The sequence below is a fragment of the Falco biarmicus genome, chromosome 9 (assembly GCF_023638135.1).
Source record: "Falco biarmicus isolate bFalBia1 chromosome 9, bFalBia1.pri, whole genome shotgun sequence".
In the NCBI taxonomy this organism is placed as follows: domain Eukaryota; kingdom Metazoa; phylum Chordata; class Aves; order Falconiformes; family Falconidae; genus Falco; species Falco biarmicus.
This window is the reverse complement of record NC_079296.1, coordinates 28,471,940-28,490,879: the sequence shown is the minus strand read 5'-3', so window position 1 is coordinate 28,490,879 and position 18,940 is coordinate 28,471,940. Positions and strand designations below refer to the sequence as shown.

At 35.1% G+C, this 18,940-nt stretch overlaps 1 protein-coding gene across 3 annotated transcripts in view; it reads right to left on the bottom strand.

Moving 5' to 3' along the window:
- Positions 1-18,940, bottom strand: part of ADGRA1 (adhesion G protein-coupled receptor A1) — a 277,331-nt gene that overhangs the window by 95,900 nt on the left and 162,491 nt on the right. Inside the window, exon 2 of one of the 3 annotated variants that reach the window (XM_056352201.1) lies at positions 11,109-11,191. The exons of the other annotated variants lie outside the window; for them this stretch is intronic. Within the exon in view, the coding sequence (XP_056208176.1) occupies positions 11,109-11,168 (60 nt within the window). The 5' untranslated portion in view covers positions 11,169-11,191. The remainder of the gene's footprint in view (positions 1-11,108; positions 11,192-18,940) is intronic. 3 annotated transcript variants of the gene reach the window in all.

Here is an 18,940-nt window from a genome sequence, read left to right as displayed (position 1 = left end):
AGGGAGTAATTTGATACCAGTTGAGAGAAAATAGAAAATTGCCCTCCCCAGCCTGTTCATTAAAATGTGTCTTGTTGGCTCACATTATGAGAAAATGTGGGAAGTTCTCCTGAAATACTATTAAGTATTTCTAAATACAGTATTTCTATTTACTGCATAAGACTGTAAGGTAATCTTTGTATTTATTCTATGGTAATATTGAAGCCTGTTTTACATATGTTCTTAAAAGAAGAAATTCTTAATGAATTCTGGGGAAGCATTAAGATACAGTGGTGTGATGACATGGAACATAACTGAATATTCTAAAGTCATTAATTCTTTGGCATTTCTTTTTAGAATGAGATAGACAGAATGAAAATTTACCTGTCATGATAAAATACAATCAATGAAATACCCACCTGCACAGAAAATCAACACAGAGGCCACTGTAGTGTTTTTATTTTTCCCTTTTTCTGAGAAATGACTGTGTTATCTTCTCAAGCAAATGAGATAAACACCAATATTATCAGGGGACTATTTTTTCCAACTAATGGATATCTTTTGTTAGAAGCCTTCTCTATATGGGACGCTTGAAGTTTAGGATATGTCATTATTACAGAGTGGAAGACAATATTACGAATAATTACAGGCTTCCAATATCGAAATCCACATTTCACTCAAATAGCTGAAGTACTTATTAAGTAGTGAATGATATTGAACCAAGCAATTGTGGATTTTTTTTTTCTTTTCAATATAATTCAGAAGATGACAATCAGAGAAGACTAAGGATTTATTGTTACACAAAGCACAATTTCTAGTAAAAATCTCTGGGTAAGAGTTTTATAGATGGTTTACTGGGACACTTACTCTTCCTGGATACAGAAGACCACTGTCAGGGTATTCTAACTCAATATGTACAACTTATGGCCTACCAGAATGAAATGCAGTATTTTGTAGTTGCTTGTAAAATGAATTTGTCAAAGGGTATGAAGAAGAGTTTAGTCCTTTTTTGTAGATGAGCAATTGTGTTTTATGATATGTTGAAGCAAACATCTATTTGAGACAAAACATGTCAGTTTTATAAAAGGCCAGCTAGAAAGCTAAAAGCATTCCACCCAAAAGTATGGAAAGTTTTTAAAAGCTCATATGTTAAAAAAAAAAATAAAAAAAAATAAAAAAAATTGGAGCTCCTAGTTCAAGGGAAATAAAATATGAAGAGAGCTAATTTTGCCTTTTCCCTCTCTGAGCCTTCTTCACAGGCAAACAGCCAGTAACCTAAGTTTCATTGCCTGGCTAGCTGATGAATTACATGAACGCTATTTAGTCAACAGATTTCAACACGTGGACCATGGATCCCTGAGAATCTGTGGATTAATTCTAAGAGGTCTATACAAAGTACTAAGAAAAATAAATTCATAGGTATTGTATACCAACCAATGGAAGTAGAGTTTCTAAGCTGTTCTACACTACCAGTGAAACTGTACTAATGTCCCAGGAACCACAACTGCTAAAAATCACTGGTACTTGAACCTGAAGGATCACATAGGATTGTATACATGATGCTTCTATATAGCATTAAAATTAATTTCCCCACATAACACGTAATATGTAAATATGTTACTCTGTTTTCCATTTTTTGATCTACTGGAGGAGAGCTTTAGTTCGATCTTAAAGTATCTGTAAAATACTACCCCTATAAAATCAAATAGATTATCCAAAAAAGTAAGACCTCATCTTAGCTGCCAACAAATCCTAATGAAACACCAGTGGAGTAAGTGGCAACTTTCATATGCAACAGACCATAACAGCAATATTGCTTAAACCATGAAGCTATTCAGGAGCACGTATCTAAAAGTCAAGATTAAGCATAAGTTTATACACTTTTGCTATTATCATACTTCCATATATAGATATATGATACTATAGATAGTGTGTATGCATATGCATATATGTGTATATATACAGAGATTTTAAAACATTCTATGTCAAAATTCTCAGGAAGAGTTACACAAAAGCAAGATAATTTCTACAGAACTCAGGAAACAGTGTATCGCTGTATCTTTACCATGTATTGGAGAGTAAGCGTAGGAACTTCAAAGGTAGTGCAGCTATTTTGCAGTACTTGAAAGATCATTTTTAGCTATTCATGTTAAGAAGTCATTTCTAGAAGCCTACAAGAATTGCACAATTATTTCTTATTTAATAATTAATATTTTAGTGATATTAATTATTAAATTAGTTTTTCAGCACATGAAAACGATACACTTTCTTTAGGTTCTAAAATAAGAAATAGCAAGTACAAATGCGAGGCAGCTCCTTTGACATACTTCTGTCATGACGATTTACAGGCAGGGCACTGTAAATCAGGTCTTTCAGCCAAGTGCATCAGATCACCCGTGATGCTGAATACCAGATCTTAAGTATACTATTTTGGTGGAACATGCACTACGCAATACTGAAAGTGCTGTAATTTTCATTAGTAATATTAAAACTTTCAGAAATCTCTTCATTTTATATTCAAAGTTTCTCAGCTGTCATCTACTGAATTACAAACTTTATTACAGATTCAGCATCTGACTTTCACTGAAGTCCAGTGCTCTACTGTCTTTTCTAGCTGAGCTGTTATCAGTACAAAAAAATACAACAGTATACCCCAGGGTCATGCACCAAATCCATGTTTCACCTGAGGTTTAAAACATAGCTTATACTAAGTCACAATTCTGCCTTTCCCTCTAAGAAGAAAGCTTCTAATAATAACAAACCATTACAAGGTATTTTCCTAGTCAAGACTGCACAAGAAAACCCAGAGCTGCACACTGGGGAGGCCGGAGAAATATTCTGGGGTGTGCTCTCTGCAGGCTAGCCCTGTTCTGACACCCTTTCCTGAGCACTTGCTTTTAAGCCACTGCCAAAGGCTACGTAACAAATTGATTGATCTTTAGTCTGGGCTGTTTATATGTTCGTAGTTCTTCGCTGATGTACCCTAGGTTCAGCATCAGTTAATTAAGGCTGACATTTATACAGTCTAAACACCATGTCTTTACGGAGGCCTTTGAAATTCATGAGCTGTATCCTACATGAAGAAATGAGCACAGGACACTCAGGCGGCCTACCTCCTGCCATACTATATGCATAGGCTGTGATTTCTCAAGACCTTTTGGGGGAACAGGAGGAAGATATTCTGTTGTGAAAGAGCTGAGGTTGTTTTCCCTGTCTGCACCGGCCAGTGCAGAAACACATGCCCAGATTATGGCTGTGACACTCAGGCATCGTTATAGTGCTCTGGACTGTTTTCAGGGAAAGAGGTGGATGTAATCACTGTATCCGTTAAGTCGTTTCTGAGGGAAATGTGGATATGAAAACCATAGGCAAAAACTGCAAAGGAACTAGAAGGTAATTTTGCGAAGATAATCCATGTTGGTATGTAGACTACGACATGAAACACAAAACTGTCTTTTACTTTTTTGCTTTTGTTTTTACTGACAACCTGTTGCTGCTTTGGTTACTATTTCCTTCCCTGGATATAGGGACTTGTGCCCCCGTCAGTAGTGTGTTTACATTGGTGTTTGAAGTCCAGGAGTAAGTTAAACCTGGTGCTACACTTCAAGTGTGTATATGCCTGCACTTGACTTCTTCAGCATTGACTTCTGCAGCTTTCTTTTGGAGACCTGATCAGCTTGAACCTTCAGTAAGATGGTAAATATAGCATGCATCTAAGTTCTTAACCATTCGCATAACTGACTGAAGGTCAAGCCTGTTAGGCTCATTTCAGCTCACATGTATTATCCCCATCACTGAAGATCATGTAACTACGATTCCAGCTAATTAAGTCTGTAATATTGAGAGAGAGTGTTTAATAAGGCTCAACATGGCAGAATCAAGTTAACTCTGTCAATCTTCTTTGTAATAATGTGCTTTGTCATATAAACAGTCCAACAGCCTGAGATTTGTAGATTTGCATTCGGGTACCTTCTTCTGATCGGCATGGGCCAATGTGTTCCTCTAGTTGTAAAATACCCTTCAATGGCATTGCACTAAATATATCCTAATACTGAAAAAGGTAAAGCTTATTTTACATTCCAGAAATAATTTATCACCTGTAAATGAGAAAACCAGAGAAATATCCTCCAAGCAGCCTCTAGTTAATAACTGTAAACAAAAGAGTATCTATGCAGTCATTCCTAGCAATCAGTGTTAATTTTCACTGTCTTTGCATATCTGTAATCACATTCCTGTTAATTTACAGCTATGCTTTAATCCTTAATTTAAAACTCTACTGAGATTTTTATTTTAGCAACTGAACAATCATTTGACAATGTGTAAAGTGGCAAAAGAATATATTAAACCTGAGATCCAGGTTTTGTCCAAGGGTAAATATTCAAGGTAGAAAATCAAGGAAAATTCCTGATTAAAGGGACATCCCAAAAATGACCCCATTTGAGGGTGGCTTGTCATAACCTAGCCCATGCATGTGGTTATACAGTCCTCCTCCATCTTCCTGGTCTCTGGCTACACCATCTGAAAGAATACAGATGCTAGAGTCTGGAAAAGCTGAGAATACTTTTTCTTCCTTTCTGAGGACTAGGAAAATTCCTGCACTTTTCCTTTGTCCCAAAGCTCAGGAGTCAGCAAAGCCAACTAACTGAGGTAATTACATGCAGACTCAGCTCTGCTTGAAATACATGTTAGAGGTGAGCTGGACCACATCACTGATCTCTGACATATACACCTGCACAGAGCTTCCACTGGATGGTAAGTTACGGTTAGAGTTTTTTGAAATTGAAATGGGAACAGCTTGAATTAGGAATCAAACCCTGAATAAACCTCATTTTAAATATTCAGTGTAAATGTAGTGATCGTGGTTTTAGTACTTACAGATTGAACTTCCACTGTTATAAATAGATAAATAACATATTTTATATGAGTTAAAGATGTGATTCTAAAAATCTGCAATGAAACAAGATCTTACACAGGAAATTCTACATATTCTATTGATGTCTTTACATAAAAAAGTTTTAATTTAAAATCACTAGGACAAGTGACCATATTTTCATATATTTTCATGATATTTGGACAATAGTATTAATGTTAAATATTACTAATGCACTAATTCCAATCGACAAGGCAGAACTCCATGCTGTCTTACTCATTTGGGATGTTATTTAGCTGATGCTTATAAAGAAATAATAATTATATCTTCTAAACATAAATGTACTGCTACAGTAGCACTCAAAGTACAAGGAGTGCAAAACCCTTCTGTCAAGCTTTCTACGACAAATTAGCATTCAACCCCTGCCACTAGCAGAGTGCCGTTAATTATGCTTAGACAGCATAACAAAGACAACAGGTGCTTGTAGGAAGGTCACACAAAGGGCTTCACATGGAACTAAGTGATTGTTATGACAGTGCAAAGGGATGTACAATCTGAAGAAGAATGTATTTCTTGAAAATTGTTAATGTTTTTAAACAAGAAAGGATTAGCCAGTATCCCTAAAATTATCATAGACTTTTAGGTTAAAAGCAGTAATAAAAAAAAAACACCATAAGCATGGATATGACAAGCTGATCCAGGTTGGGGAAATAAAACATTTAATAAAACATGTTGCAACTTTGTCTTCCTTAACTGGCTTTACAATTTCCTTTTACGTACAGAAGAAAGTCTTACACTATGGATAAACAGTAATTTTTAAAATGTCTTCTTCTGATCTCAACATGTTGCTTACAAAAGTGATGAGCAGTACTTATCAACAAGAAACAGGGGAGGCCTTTGCTACTTTGCTACTAAATTTGTTACTGAAGATGAAACAATGACTTCATCTGTCCAACAAAAAAGAAAGCTTAAAAAGTGGTTTGACGAGTATGGCTTTATTTGTATAGCTGGGGTAGACTCTTCATAAAAAAGTGGAATAGATATCAGGAATATTACTAAAATGTCTACAACTTTATTATGCAACTTGAAGAACTTAGCAGTCCTTCCCATTTTCATCTGTTCCACTTTACAGTAACAGATTGCTCCTGTTCTACCCATCTTATGCCCATTGCAGAGACTTCTCTAATTTTCTTTTCCAAAGGATGTGGCCCCAGATCTTTTTTCTGGCAGTTACAGAATCTCACTGTGTTGAACATTCCTGGACACCTGGAAGTAAAGAGATGAAATCCGCAGAACAGAAGAGTCTTCTGGGCAGTAACAGAAATGGAGCAACTATCTGCCCATCATATAAGCACAGTATTTTAAGGGAAAACGTCTTATGCTCAAGCTCCTGTCCTGATCATTTTCTACAACTGTGATGAAACACAGCTCAAATACCAGATTCATGTTGAAAGCATTTCATGTTGTATGTTGTACAGACAGTACAACAGCCATTCTGTTGTAAAACCAAAAGGCAACTTCTCTCTTACATCCCGTAACAGCCATACACAGGTAGCATTTATCCTGGTGACGCCAAGTCACAAAACCAATCTATATGATGGCATCTAAGAGTGGAGCATGATTCTGAATAGTCATCTACACCCATGTAATAACAGCAGAATTGTACTTGGAAGGGCCAAGATGATGTGTTTTGTAGCTCTACTTTATTAGTCCTCTCCATTTTTTACCTAGAAGAAAAAGGAAGAGATAATGGGCCATGAATTTTCTTTCCCCTCGTGACAAATGACTACCTCTGTCACCTCCCTTCTGGCACCATGGGGGAGAGCACATTTCTACCCTGTGAATGAGCAGGCCAACTTTATCTTAACTAAAGAATGAGAGTGCCTCCTTGATTTCCTAAGCATTGAGACTGGCTATTATGATAGCACCAACTGGTATATAATATGAGCTGCTAAAATGGGGCAGAATCAGGAAAAGACCTTTGAGATCATCAGGTCCAACTGTTAACTCAGGACTGCCAAGTCCACCACTAAACCAACTAAATCCTAACAGTATCTCCACTTCTGAGAAGAAAAAAAAAAAAAAAAAAAAAAAAAAAAGAGAGATTGTTTTAAAACAAGCATTGACCATTCCTTAAAAATTTCCTTTTTTATATACAGATTAACATATTTAAAATTCTACGTTTGCTGCCCTCCTCCAGGCAAACCACTTCTAAAATCATTAATATTGAAGTGTGAAACACAGCTGAGCTGATATTTCAGCAGATAATTCAATTTTTTAAAAATGAAATATACTTGTCCTAGTTTAGAAGAACTTTTAAGTTTTAACTGAAACATTAAATCTTTCTTAAAGGTTCCTGGGACACCTGAGATAGAAGAGCCACCAAAAAGAACTGCAAGTATGTAATGTGAAGAAGTACAGGGATCCTCACAAATGATCCCTTATTAAGGTCTGGTAGACTCCTGTTCACTTGGAATCTTGTTCATTCTGTGAATAAACATGTGATACAGGCCACAACAATGGAAATCAAAGGAGCTGTGATGGTAGCAAAGGGAAAATATGGACTTAAGGAGTAGATGGTATAACCCAAGGTTCACATTATGTTGTAGATTTTTGTTAAGTACTTTATCGTATGGTACAATCCCACTTTCTAAGAGTATTAATACTTTCCTGTATCTTAAAACAAGAATGCAAGCAAACCACCACAGATCCCTAGACATTTCTGTGATTTATCTACTATAATGTGTAAGTTCTTGCTTTGGGCACTTAAAATAACCACGATAAAATCATGATCAATATATACATTTTCATCTTTCATGTCTATGTCAATATTGAACTTCCGTTTTTATGCAGTGATAATGATCCCTAAAAGTATTATTTTTTAGTGAACTATTAAGATATTTTTTTTAAAATCAATAACAAGACTGACATACAATATATAACATAAAAGATCCATAAACATATATTTAAGATTTCACTCTCTTTCACTGGGATAGTAAATGGCAACTAGTTCTGCCAGTAGAGCAAATGATGTGCAAGTTTAACTGAATGTACACAAAATACTCAATTCCTATAGGAAAGAGTTGATAATATCAGCATTTATAAATGAGTGTCTGGACACAGAAAAGCAATTCTGAAGCAGCAATTAAAAAAAACCCAAACACCCTTTGTCCTGGCCTTAGTACCAAAGACATAGGAGGGAAGGCAAGAATATCTTCTCTACTTCAGTCTCTCATTTAGTCGACTGGAAAGCACTTGAATCCTTGAATACTTAAGTCAATCCTATTCATGTCAAACAGACTTCATCTTCTCAATTAGAAACCTAAGGATAAATACTACTTATTAGACTCCCAGAGGTATGTTGAGACTAGCTGGTTAACCCTTACACAATGCGTTAATAATTAATGTAGTGTTACTTGTTCACTTCCTGTGAATCGTATAATCCCCACCTACATTAGAAGTTTGCCCACTGGCAAAATAGGATTAATTCTATTTTAATGGAAGGTTAAATGAAAGCAAGAAAATGCATAAAAAACTATTTCATATATGAGAATCTAAAATAACTGATAAAGATTTGGATTGCAACTCAGTGATTCCCTGCTCCACTCCACCCACCCCGCCCCCCACCCCATTTCATTTTAATCTACTTTTAAAGCACGTTCTACAAGAAGGGAAGTTCTTACTCCTGTAGGAGGTGAAAGTAAGAGCAAAAATGGAACACATCCTGGGAACAGTAAAATTAATGATGTCTGAGAAATCATTATGGTTCTAAACCTTGATCCTGACAGTTTTAATTCAAGGCTCACAAAAACTGAGAAACAGTTAAATAAACTGAAGGACCAGATGGTCTCAGCCTCTAGGGAATTCACTACAGACAGATAAATTGGGAAACAAGAGTCAACAGTCAGAAACTAAAGATATTCTGAAATGTTTTGAAGGGTCTGATTTCTGATGAAATACTTGAGATCATTTTCCTAGAGAAAAGCCAAAAATAAATGGTGTTCCTGAAGACTTTTTCTAAGAGATTTTTCAACCCTTCATTCCAAAAGGTTCAGTTTTGGTATCTCTGTGCCCAAGTTCAGATCACTGAAATGAATTATTTTTGTACGAACAGGCATCAAGACTTCCATTTGTCAAAGGAGAAGGAAAATTTCCTCCCTCTTTGGTTGGATCTGTAACTTTGATAAATAACTCGAAGTCATTAATGACCAGGGTGCCACATAACAAGATTAAAACATTGATGACTTAAATCAATTGCAGTGTATTTCATTAAATTCAGTAGCCACAGTGAAGGACAAGTATAGGAATTAGCTTTAATTACCCAAAACTCCCAAACCCTTCAGCCTTGCAAGGGGAATTTATATATTACTTTCCCTCTCCCATTTACTTTCCAGCTGGATTTTAAAAACAAAAAAACCCAAACAACAACAACAAAAGTGAAGTATTATGCCTGCATGAAGGATTATTTACTTTGTGGTTGTGTTTTCACTACAGAAGAGAGCCATATTCTACTGAAATTCTTCAGGTTTTATAATGCCATGGAAACTTAAGGTGGTAATAATTTAACTTCCTTGGTAAATATGACAGTTATCGCCACCTTTTGAAAAAATAAAGTTTACTTTTGTTTTCAAAAGTAGCTGAAAATAATCTGAAATTATCAAATTTTGTTTTTTAAAATATGAAAAGGATATTTTGATAACAGTGTGGCATTAACTGGAATTTTGTATGTCAGTACACTTAGAGCTTTAACACAAATTATTTCTAGAGTCTGTAACTGCAAGAAAAGGACTTTCAGAGCGTAAGAAGCTATTATGGCATATACCCTCCTTACAGGGGAGCAGAAGTTAAGGAAAGAGACAGTTTCTTTCAGTATTTGTCTACTAGAAATTGAATTATTCAGGAATTCTCACATTGGTACTACTAGACTGACTCTGGCTTTAAAAGTAGTAGTCAAACATCTTAGTCATCTGCCTGTTCAATCAACATTCCACATAAATTTACTTACATGTTTTCTCACGTTTTTGTTTAATTCTTACTATTCATTACTCCACACAGCAATAAAACATTATCACAATTGGATCTGACAACCATATTGCCACTCTTGTCAGAAAAAAAAAAAAGATTAAATGGTCATGAAAACTGAATTGCCATTTCAGTCTTTAGGGGGGTCTCTTTAGGTCAAAACTCAAGCATTTTAGTGACAGTATTGGGAACCTACTATCTAGGAGCTTGCCCATGGGCTTTCTCTGTTGTTCCTTACGTATGCAAATGATTTCACTTTCTAGGACATCAGTTGTGACAAGCATCTCTGCAGTTGCAGTGTAACAACATAAAACGTAAATTTCTTTCAATCTCTAGCACAGATAATTACAGGCAAACACAATGTCTTTCACATCATTATAATCCGAGAAAATTATGGGAGACTGGAAAAATTGCACTACATTTCCTGGATTTTTTTTAAAAAAGGGAGTAAATAAGTTCAGGTGTCTAACACAGGTCACTAATGATGGATAATGCGCCAATGACTCAAAAAGAAAAAAAATCAGCCTTTTTTAGAAAATGTAGACTCATCACTAAACTGATGATAACATCATTCTCAGTAAGAGAAGTCAGTCAACAAGAATATCCACCTGATTTTGCTTCTGAATGAAAGCAAATACAGGCACATTATTCTGCCTCTACTGAGAGGCAAACGATCTGTGTATTAAAACTTTAATTATGTCGTGCTACTTCTAAAATTGTGTAAGAAAAGTCAGCTAGTATTACAGCTAGTATTTTAATTTGTCAATCAGATTCACAAAAAAGATTAGGATAATAAAATCTGCTATATATGTGATCATATTGTCCACACTCCTCCTCTGATATGATCACTGTATCTATTTAGCTCCTACAGTTCAACAAAGCAGGTTATTTTCTGTTACGCAGGGCAGAGGGTTTTTTGTTTGTTTTTGAAACTGCTATCCAACATCTCAAAAATCACAAAATATCAGAAGTGAGAAAGATGACTTCTGGTTAGTGGAATACAGGGTAAGAAAGGGGGAGTTTGGGAGGACATTCACCAGCCCTTTCATAATACTTTGAGGTACCAGCAAGAACAGACCAAGAAATAGGCCAGGAACAAGAATTCCTGCTACTTCTGCAAAGTTAGAGAAGTGTGGAAAGAAGTTGCCTCTTAAAGGCAGCTATTCTATAGTGTGGTTTGTGACCAGTAAGAGGAATAAGAAGTCAGAAAACAAAATTAAAGCATAGGAAGACTCACCCCAGTGATGGCCTGAGAAGTGTTACAAAGGTGGCACACGAGCCCAAATGGGTTCACCATCAAGAAAGATTATCTACACCATTCTGGAAGACATTAAATATCAAAATGAAAGTAGCCAACTGTTTATCTCAAAACTGGTGAAAAATTTGACCAGTTAGTGAATAGGTTAGATAATACTGAAATTCAAACATGAAAAGGAGAACGGCCTGAAACTAACTGCTAAGGGGTATCCATGACTTTTCCAAAAAAAACAACCAAAACCACCAACCAAAACCCCAAGCCCTGCAAACAAGACTAAAATTATATTAACAAAAGCCAAAATGCAGAAGTTTCAAGTTAGGATAAACTTTTATTCTTGAATTTTTCTGTTGCCCAAATGCAGATGATCCAAATATCTAGAGCAGCCTTTCACTATTCTCTGTTTTGGGTTTGTTTGTTTGGGGTTTTTTTTGTTGTTGGTTGGTTTTGTTTAAAAAAGAAAAAAAGAAAAAAGAAAAAATGAATGTACCAATAAGGTCACCTGCACTGAAAAGGAATGCAACAGCACTAGTGAGGTCGCTTGGGCTCAGTATTGGCACCACAGGGTATAAAACTAGTAAGATTTCATTTAAATCCCTAGAAGAGACTTTTCACCAAGAATCTCTCACACACATACACACATATATACATATATATATATCCTATAATAAAAATCTAAATCATTCTATAAATGGAATTTTTTTTCACTGCTTTCCCCTGTTTATTATGACTGTAGGTAGACAAACTCTTCATTCAGTTTCCAGTCCCTACATCCCTCATAGTCACTAGTAATGTCTATGTCTGTCTCTCTTAGAGGAAGGCTAAATGACATCATTTTTTTTTTCTCCTCCTGCTTGCCTGACAAGTAAAAACATGCTGCCATAAGATACTAAGAAAAAAAATTGCATATGTACTGAAATGTTTAGAAAAAATGGTCCTTGAAATTTATAAATCACTTGTGGTACTTGCAGACTTTCACATCAAATAAATTTTTACAAAAGGGACTAATTATTTTTCCTTTTCTCAATGACTTTTAAGACAGAACTTTGAATTTTAATATATTAAGACAGATAAGTAACTGCTGGTTCCTTCTTCTCTTATCCCAGTATGTTTCTCACAGCTTCTTTATATATTATGGTAAACCACGAAGCACTCAAAAGTGAATTTGTTTCAAACTTATAAAAAGACATGGAACTATTCTAAACACATGGAAGAAAGAACAGCAGTAGAATTTCCTGCTCTGTGAGGTTGCTAGCTGTTCATCATGTGAAAGTAGGTAGGGCATACTGGAATTTGTATTATGTAAATATTTCACATCAAACCTTCACCAACTACAATAGTAAGGAAGTTATTTACATAAAACTTAAGATAAATTCTAATGCTTTTTTTCTGTGAACAGACTTCAAATTTATTTGCATATCAATTACCCTTTTCAAACTAACACTTTCAATGCATCATTTATAGGTAAACTAGTGCAAGCATGTTTTAATACCTTCAACTCCTATCTTCTGTTAGCGCAGACTAATTTTCTGTAAGTAGTCTTGTAAACAGCCATCTCATAGGCTTAAATAATGTATAGATGTATATGATTTCACAATAACAGGTCTGCTTCCACCCGAGTTCATCGATTCTTAATATGGAAAGAAAGGTAGATATTTCTAGAGACAAAAGGGAGTGAAAATATCTCATTTATAAAACTGTGTGTATATAAAGCTCGGATTTATTTCACTGGTAAGTTATTAATATTGAGGCTTTAAGAGCGGTTATATTTTACTTTATAACATGATTTTGTCCATCACTTGGCCTTACTAATACTAAAGCTCTTTGATCCTGATAAGGTCAGCACAGAATGTATCAGCCACACCAGATAAACAATTATTTATTTCAGCCTCTTCATCTAAATTTGATCTAGTGAACATTTCAGAAGAAGAAAAAGTCAGACTACTTCTAACAAGATTAATGACAGAACAGACTTCTATTTTCTACAACCTTCAGTGGTAAGAAGAGCAGAAAGCACCAGCTGGGAGTCATTGCTTGCTCTTTGTGCTAACATCAACAATGCAAACAAATCAAGAGCAGGCACTGGTGGACACACCTTCCTTAATCACAGTCTGGAGGAAGGCAGACTTTCCCCTGGTTGAGGAGGATTGGGTTAGAGACCATTTAGGCAAACCTGACACCCACAAATCTATGGGCCCTGATGGGATGCACCCCTAAGTGCTGAGGGAGCTGGCAGACGTTATCGCTAAGCCACTCTCCATCATCTTTGAAAGGTCATGGAGAACAGCAGAGTTGCCTGAGGACTGAAGGAAAGCTTTTATATATATATATATAAAACTAAGTATAATGCAGGCTTTCCAAATTCCTGTTTTTCTGAAAACTGAGATCAGAATCACCAAACAGTGCAACATATTCTGTCACCTGAGAAACCTTTATTGACTTTTTTTGAAGTGAAAGAATAAGATGGAAGCGTTTGGCCAATAACCTTGTCCAAAAACTTTCCCTCAAGCCTGTTTGCAAATAGTTGTTATTACGTAGGCACATAAGCTGCTGTTATTATTGCTGTGACAAATGTAACTTGGAATCTTTCTAAGAAATATTAAAGTAGGGAATGTAGCATCACCATCAATACTCATAAAGGTTTAAAATTTCAGGTACATCTGGATAAAGACACACAGAGAGAAGTCATGTCCATCACTTATCATCATTAAGTTTTTCTGAGTTACTCTGGTATCGGAAAGTGATTGCAAAGAGCAGTGGCTATATGAAACCACTATGTCTATTACCAAAACTTTGAACATAAGTAAATGTGGGGTTAGTGGTGACATTTGAAATCTGTGCTCTAAATCGATTTTTAGAGGGACCTACCTGTTGTCAGCTATTTTATTTGGGGAGCTCAGGGTAATGGTTAGGTGACATGAAGAGTTCTCTGCAGAGATTTACACAGAGACAACTATATTACCTTGATGCTGTTGCTACCATCCCTTGCCAAGGTAAGTGCCTCTGCTCAGTTAAAAGTGAGTCTTCATGTTCATAAGTGATTTTCCAGCAATGACATTGTTTTATTTTGATTGTGGATGAAGTAAAGATCCAATATAAGAAAAAAGTCAAAGTGCCTTTTTTTTTTTTTTTATCTCCAGCAGACAGAGACCTTTTAAAATTCATCAAATACAATCATGATATACAGTCCGCTTACTATTTTCTCCAGTATTATATTCTTATTATATTTTGCTCAGAGAATCACGGGAAGAATATTCAAACAATTAAAACTTATTGAAACAATTCAGTAGAAGTTTATATTTATCGTATTTAAAATTCCTGCTGGATTTTTTTAGATTTTGATTGAAAAATCCCACATTCAAAGCAATTTTAACTTTGGACAATCACAACTATAGTTTTTAGAGTTACTGAAAATATAATTCTTTTACCAAACTTTCAGTTTCTATTACAAAAAAAAAATACCAGAAAAACCCTTTAATGTAGACCTTTCAAATACTTCTCCACCTAAGGGAGTCACACAACACTCAATAGACGACATTCTGCCTTTGTAAGATAATAAAGCACCAATTTCTTGAGAATTTCTGCACTGCAAGAAGTGGAAATGTGTATTCAGCCCTTATCAGGACTATCTTTATCATGAGGTTTTCTGCCTATTATAGAATAGTAGTCACCTTATCTGCAGAGCAGAAGCAGAAGCATCACAAGCAGCTGAAGGGCAAGATGTGCCTGACAGTTTCTTTTGCCAAGAGAACAGAAAATTAAAAATTCAAAACTAGCCCAAAATAACTAAATATTAGTTTAAGTGATAAGCAGTGCATTAGTACATTACTGGAAAAAGAAACAAATTACCTGATTATTTTATAATGCATTGTCTTCCTCTAGAGAAAAAAGAATCAATGGAAAAATAAATCCAAAAAAGACATAATAAACATCACAGTAAAGAGAAATAAAAATGCCATAGAAGGGACTGAAAAAGCAGTGAAAGAGAAATGGGTGAAAATAGTTCTTATTATCTTAATTTGTAGTGATTATTCTAGGTTTGGTCAATCAATAAGCAAATCCCTCATGGCTGAGGCCTTAGAAAGTCTGACTTAAGTTCTAAGGAATTTTTAGGCAAGGATAAAAATAATTACATAATCTCATGGTATTTATGAAAGCTACTAAGGAGCCTCTGTACAAATCTGGTTTCTAACATCTCTGTTTTATTGTGACATGATGCACAACTTTCTCAGAAGTTGGGGGATGTGGAAAAATGAGAAAATGCTTTAATGAAAAGACACTAATTACAAAGCAACATTTTACTTTTATTTTTTAAAAAGACTACTCCTTCCAGACACTGGAAGAACTAGTATATAAAAAAGAAAGAGGATGGCATTGTGACTTGATGTCAGAGCATGGGGATTTCATAGAGTGGCTGGTCTTAAACCAAATTTTTACTCCTTCATACAAGATTCTTCTCTTACTACGGATTTATGTGTATCTAATGCTCTGGAAAGTCAATCAGGAAAGATGGACAGTCTATCCTATGGCAATAGTCACTGAAGCAGGATTACTACTCTAATGCTCCTGTATGTTTCCACAGATCGCATAACAGGTACAGCTCTGATGAATCCACTACTTAACTAACTTCCTATTCTGCAAGTCTCACAATCTGCAGGAATACAACAAATTCCAACAAGTTTGTCTGAATACAGTTAGATATGATGAATGTGAAAAAGCAGACAGTTCTTTCAAATAGTATGAGATTTATGCTTCTTTACAAAACATAGACACATAGCCAGCAAAACTTTCTGTGATTAGGCAGGGAGAAGCAGGATTTATTCCAAGAAGTAATAGTCTAACTGAATCAGCTCTAAGCATTTATCTTGCTGCTTAAGGGTTATAAAGTGCTTGTACTACAAAATAAGTACTTAGGACCCAATACCATAGCAAAATACAAACAGATATAAGATGACAAAAGCAGCTGGATATCTTGACGCATGCAGTCAGCAGCTTTATGAAAATTTTATGTACCTGAGGCTCCTCACTGATAAGTTTCCCTTCATTCATCTCTGTAGACTTACATGCTTGTTTAGAGAGATAAAATTTGATGAATTAATATGTATTTTTATTAAATTTTATGCTGTATTCTGCCTGGATTGGCTTCACAACCCTGTTATGTGACATAACTCCAGTAAATTTATATATATTGCATTTTCATTTTATCGTTGCTTATAGATCCACCCCCCCCACCCCCAATAATTTCTTCTATCCTTTATTTTTTTATTTTTTTAAAAATTTTAAGTTTATTTTTAAGGGGGCAAGGGACTGTAAAATAATTGCTAGGAAAGCTACTGTTATGTAACAGTATGAAAGTGTTGATAAAGACATCTCAAATATATTATGGTCAAGAAAATCACCCTGAACATATGATTAGACTGAAACTTTCCCAGCAATTTCTGAAAACTGTGTTTTGCAAACATCCGTTTCAGCTGTAACATAGCTTATAGAGCTATAGCAATGCCGTGTGATAAAAACTGTACAGCATTTTTCAGTATGCAGTTCCACAGTTAAAATGATCTGCCTTCTTTCTTATTGAGATAATGAGAGGTCAGTCAGTCCTCCTGCATGGCTTAACAGAAGAAAACACTCAACCAGAAGGCAATAATATGGTGAAATGGAAAAAGAGGAAGAAAGAAAATATCTATGTTTTCAAGACTGATTACGTAAACAGACAACGTTGTTCTACATGGCAGAAGTATTATAGAATGAGCCTCTTACACTCCACAGGACAATTTTTGGGAAAATCTGAGAAGTGTACATGTGGTGAAAATGTATGCAAAGGACAATCAAGAAAAGTTAGAACAAGTTATTAAAATTACTAATTTAAAGTAAACAAATAAACTGTACTTAGACATTTCTGTTCTTTCCCTTCATAACTAAGTGGCCTTAATTAAATTTAGCTGAATTCATTTCCCAATTAATTCAATTCAGCTGAATGGAATTAATACTACTTTGATTCTGGATAAGGGTGTCTACTTAGGGTTTCACTTGAACACTTTCAAAATTCATTCAGATTAATTTTCCCCAGTATCTAAATGTAGACAAAACCCTTAAACTGATTACAAAGGGAAATGAAGAAAGGACACATGGAGTGTCACTAGAAATTGTTATTTGCAAAATAATCTCTATTACAACTTTGATGCATTATTTCAATATATACATATTGAAACCTACAGAGGAGATAGGCTTGTGCTCTCTGAAGCCCTTTTAACCCTTACGGAGAACAGAGTTGGTACCATTATCTCTTTGCAAGTCAGTGTGGTATACTTTCACACCAGCACAAGAGAACATACTAGCAAAGCTAAGGACACAACATGAGAAAAAGAGTTCTAGTTCACAGAAGTTCTAGTTCATACATCACCATAGCTGTATGTAAAATCTGAAGCCTGTTCCCTTCTTGCACTGATGATGTTTAATTTAGTGTCCTAAGGTTGTGAACCTCACTCCAGTACTTGTTCACTGAGCTGAATAAACATCTCCTTCCTGACTCTTCAGGTTATGTAACAACTTCACATGACACATCTGCACATTTTGCTTACAGAAGGTATATTACATTTTTTGATTCTCTGACCCATAGCCCAGTTGCAGAAGACTCATTTAACTTTAAAGAAAGCTTATTCTCAGATCCTAATAATTATTAAAAACTTCCATTACCTGGACTGAAAAATAAGGCCAACAAATTTTACTTTCAAGGATACTGTGAAACCAGCAAATACATGGTAGCCCCTATCAACTGTATACATGTTTCTGAAAATGGAAGGCACATCGGAAAGAAAATCATCATCATCTAGATACTTTACTCTTCCTAGGGGTAATGGCGTTTTAGAAGAAGTAGGATTTTGCCAGGGCATGTCTACTACATAAGCAATTAGTGCGAGCATAAGTCTGGACAAATACATTAATATCTATCAAGGATGAGCAGATAATTAGGAGAAGCAACTGGTTACCAGCTCATGCTTATACTGTCTCGATTCTTACTGAATTATCTTACTTTCACCAATGATTTAAATTTGACATATATTAAAGATAACCTTTTAGAGTTTTTTAAATGACGACATGAAATAGTGCCCTATTGACCTTATGTTTGCTTTTTTTTCCTTTTTTTAAGTGATGAACAACTGGGTAAGATATTTCCAGGAATTTGCAATTCATTAGCCAAAATAAATAACAGACTTCTTTTAAAAAAATAAATAACAGACTCCTTTTTCAGTGCAGTGATTCCATTCAGATTATTCAATGGTAAATCAGGCCAAAATAGTACAGCAGCAGGTTTTCTGAGTAATTATTGCAGATAGTCAGCTATCAATAGATTTTAACATTCACTGCTAGTTTTCAATTATGTCTAGAATGATGTTCCAGACTTTAATGACTACTGCAGAAAAAAAACACAAACCCACAGAAAACCACAGTTGCAAAAGGTACACAGCGAGTCCGATTCTCTTTGAAAGTTCCTTCCTTAAAGAAACTCTGGCAATTGCGTTGTGGAGGAAAACAATGCTAAAGCTTGATTCTGCCATTTGATTTGATACATTATTTGACAGAATTAAAATGAACTCTAATGGTAAGATGCACTTTATTTGAAATACACTATATACATTCTGACATATACTCCCGCTAGACATTTACTTACTACAGAATTCAGTTAAACTGGACATTAAATTTCTGAAAACAAGGATTAAAATATGGATGTCAAAGCAATCAAGTTCACTGCAAGCCCATAGAGACTGAGAGCCATTGTTTTGGTGAACAGGAGCTGTTAATAAAATAGTTTG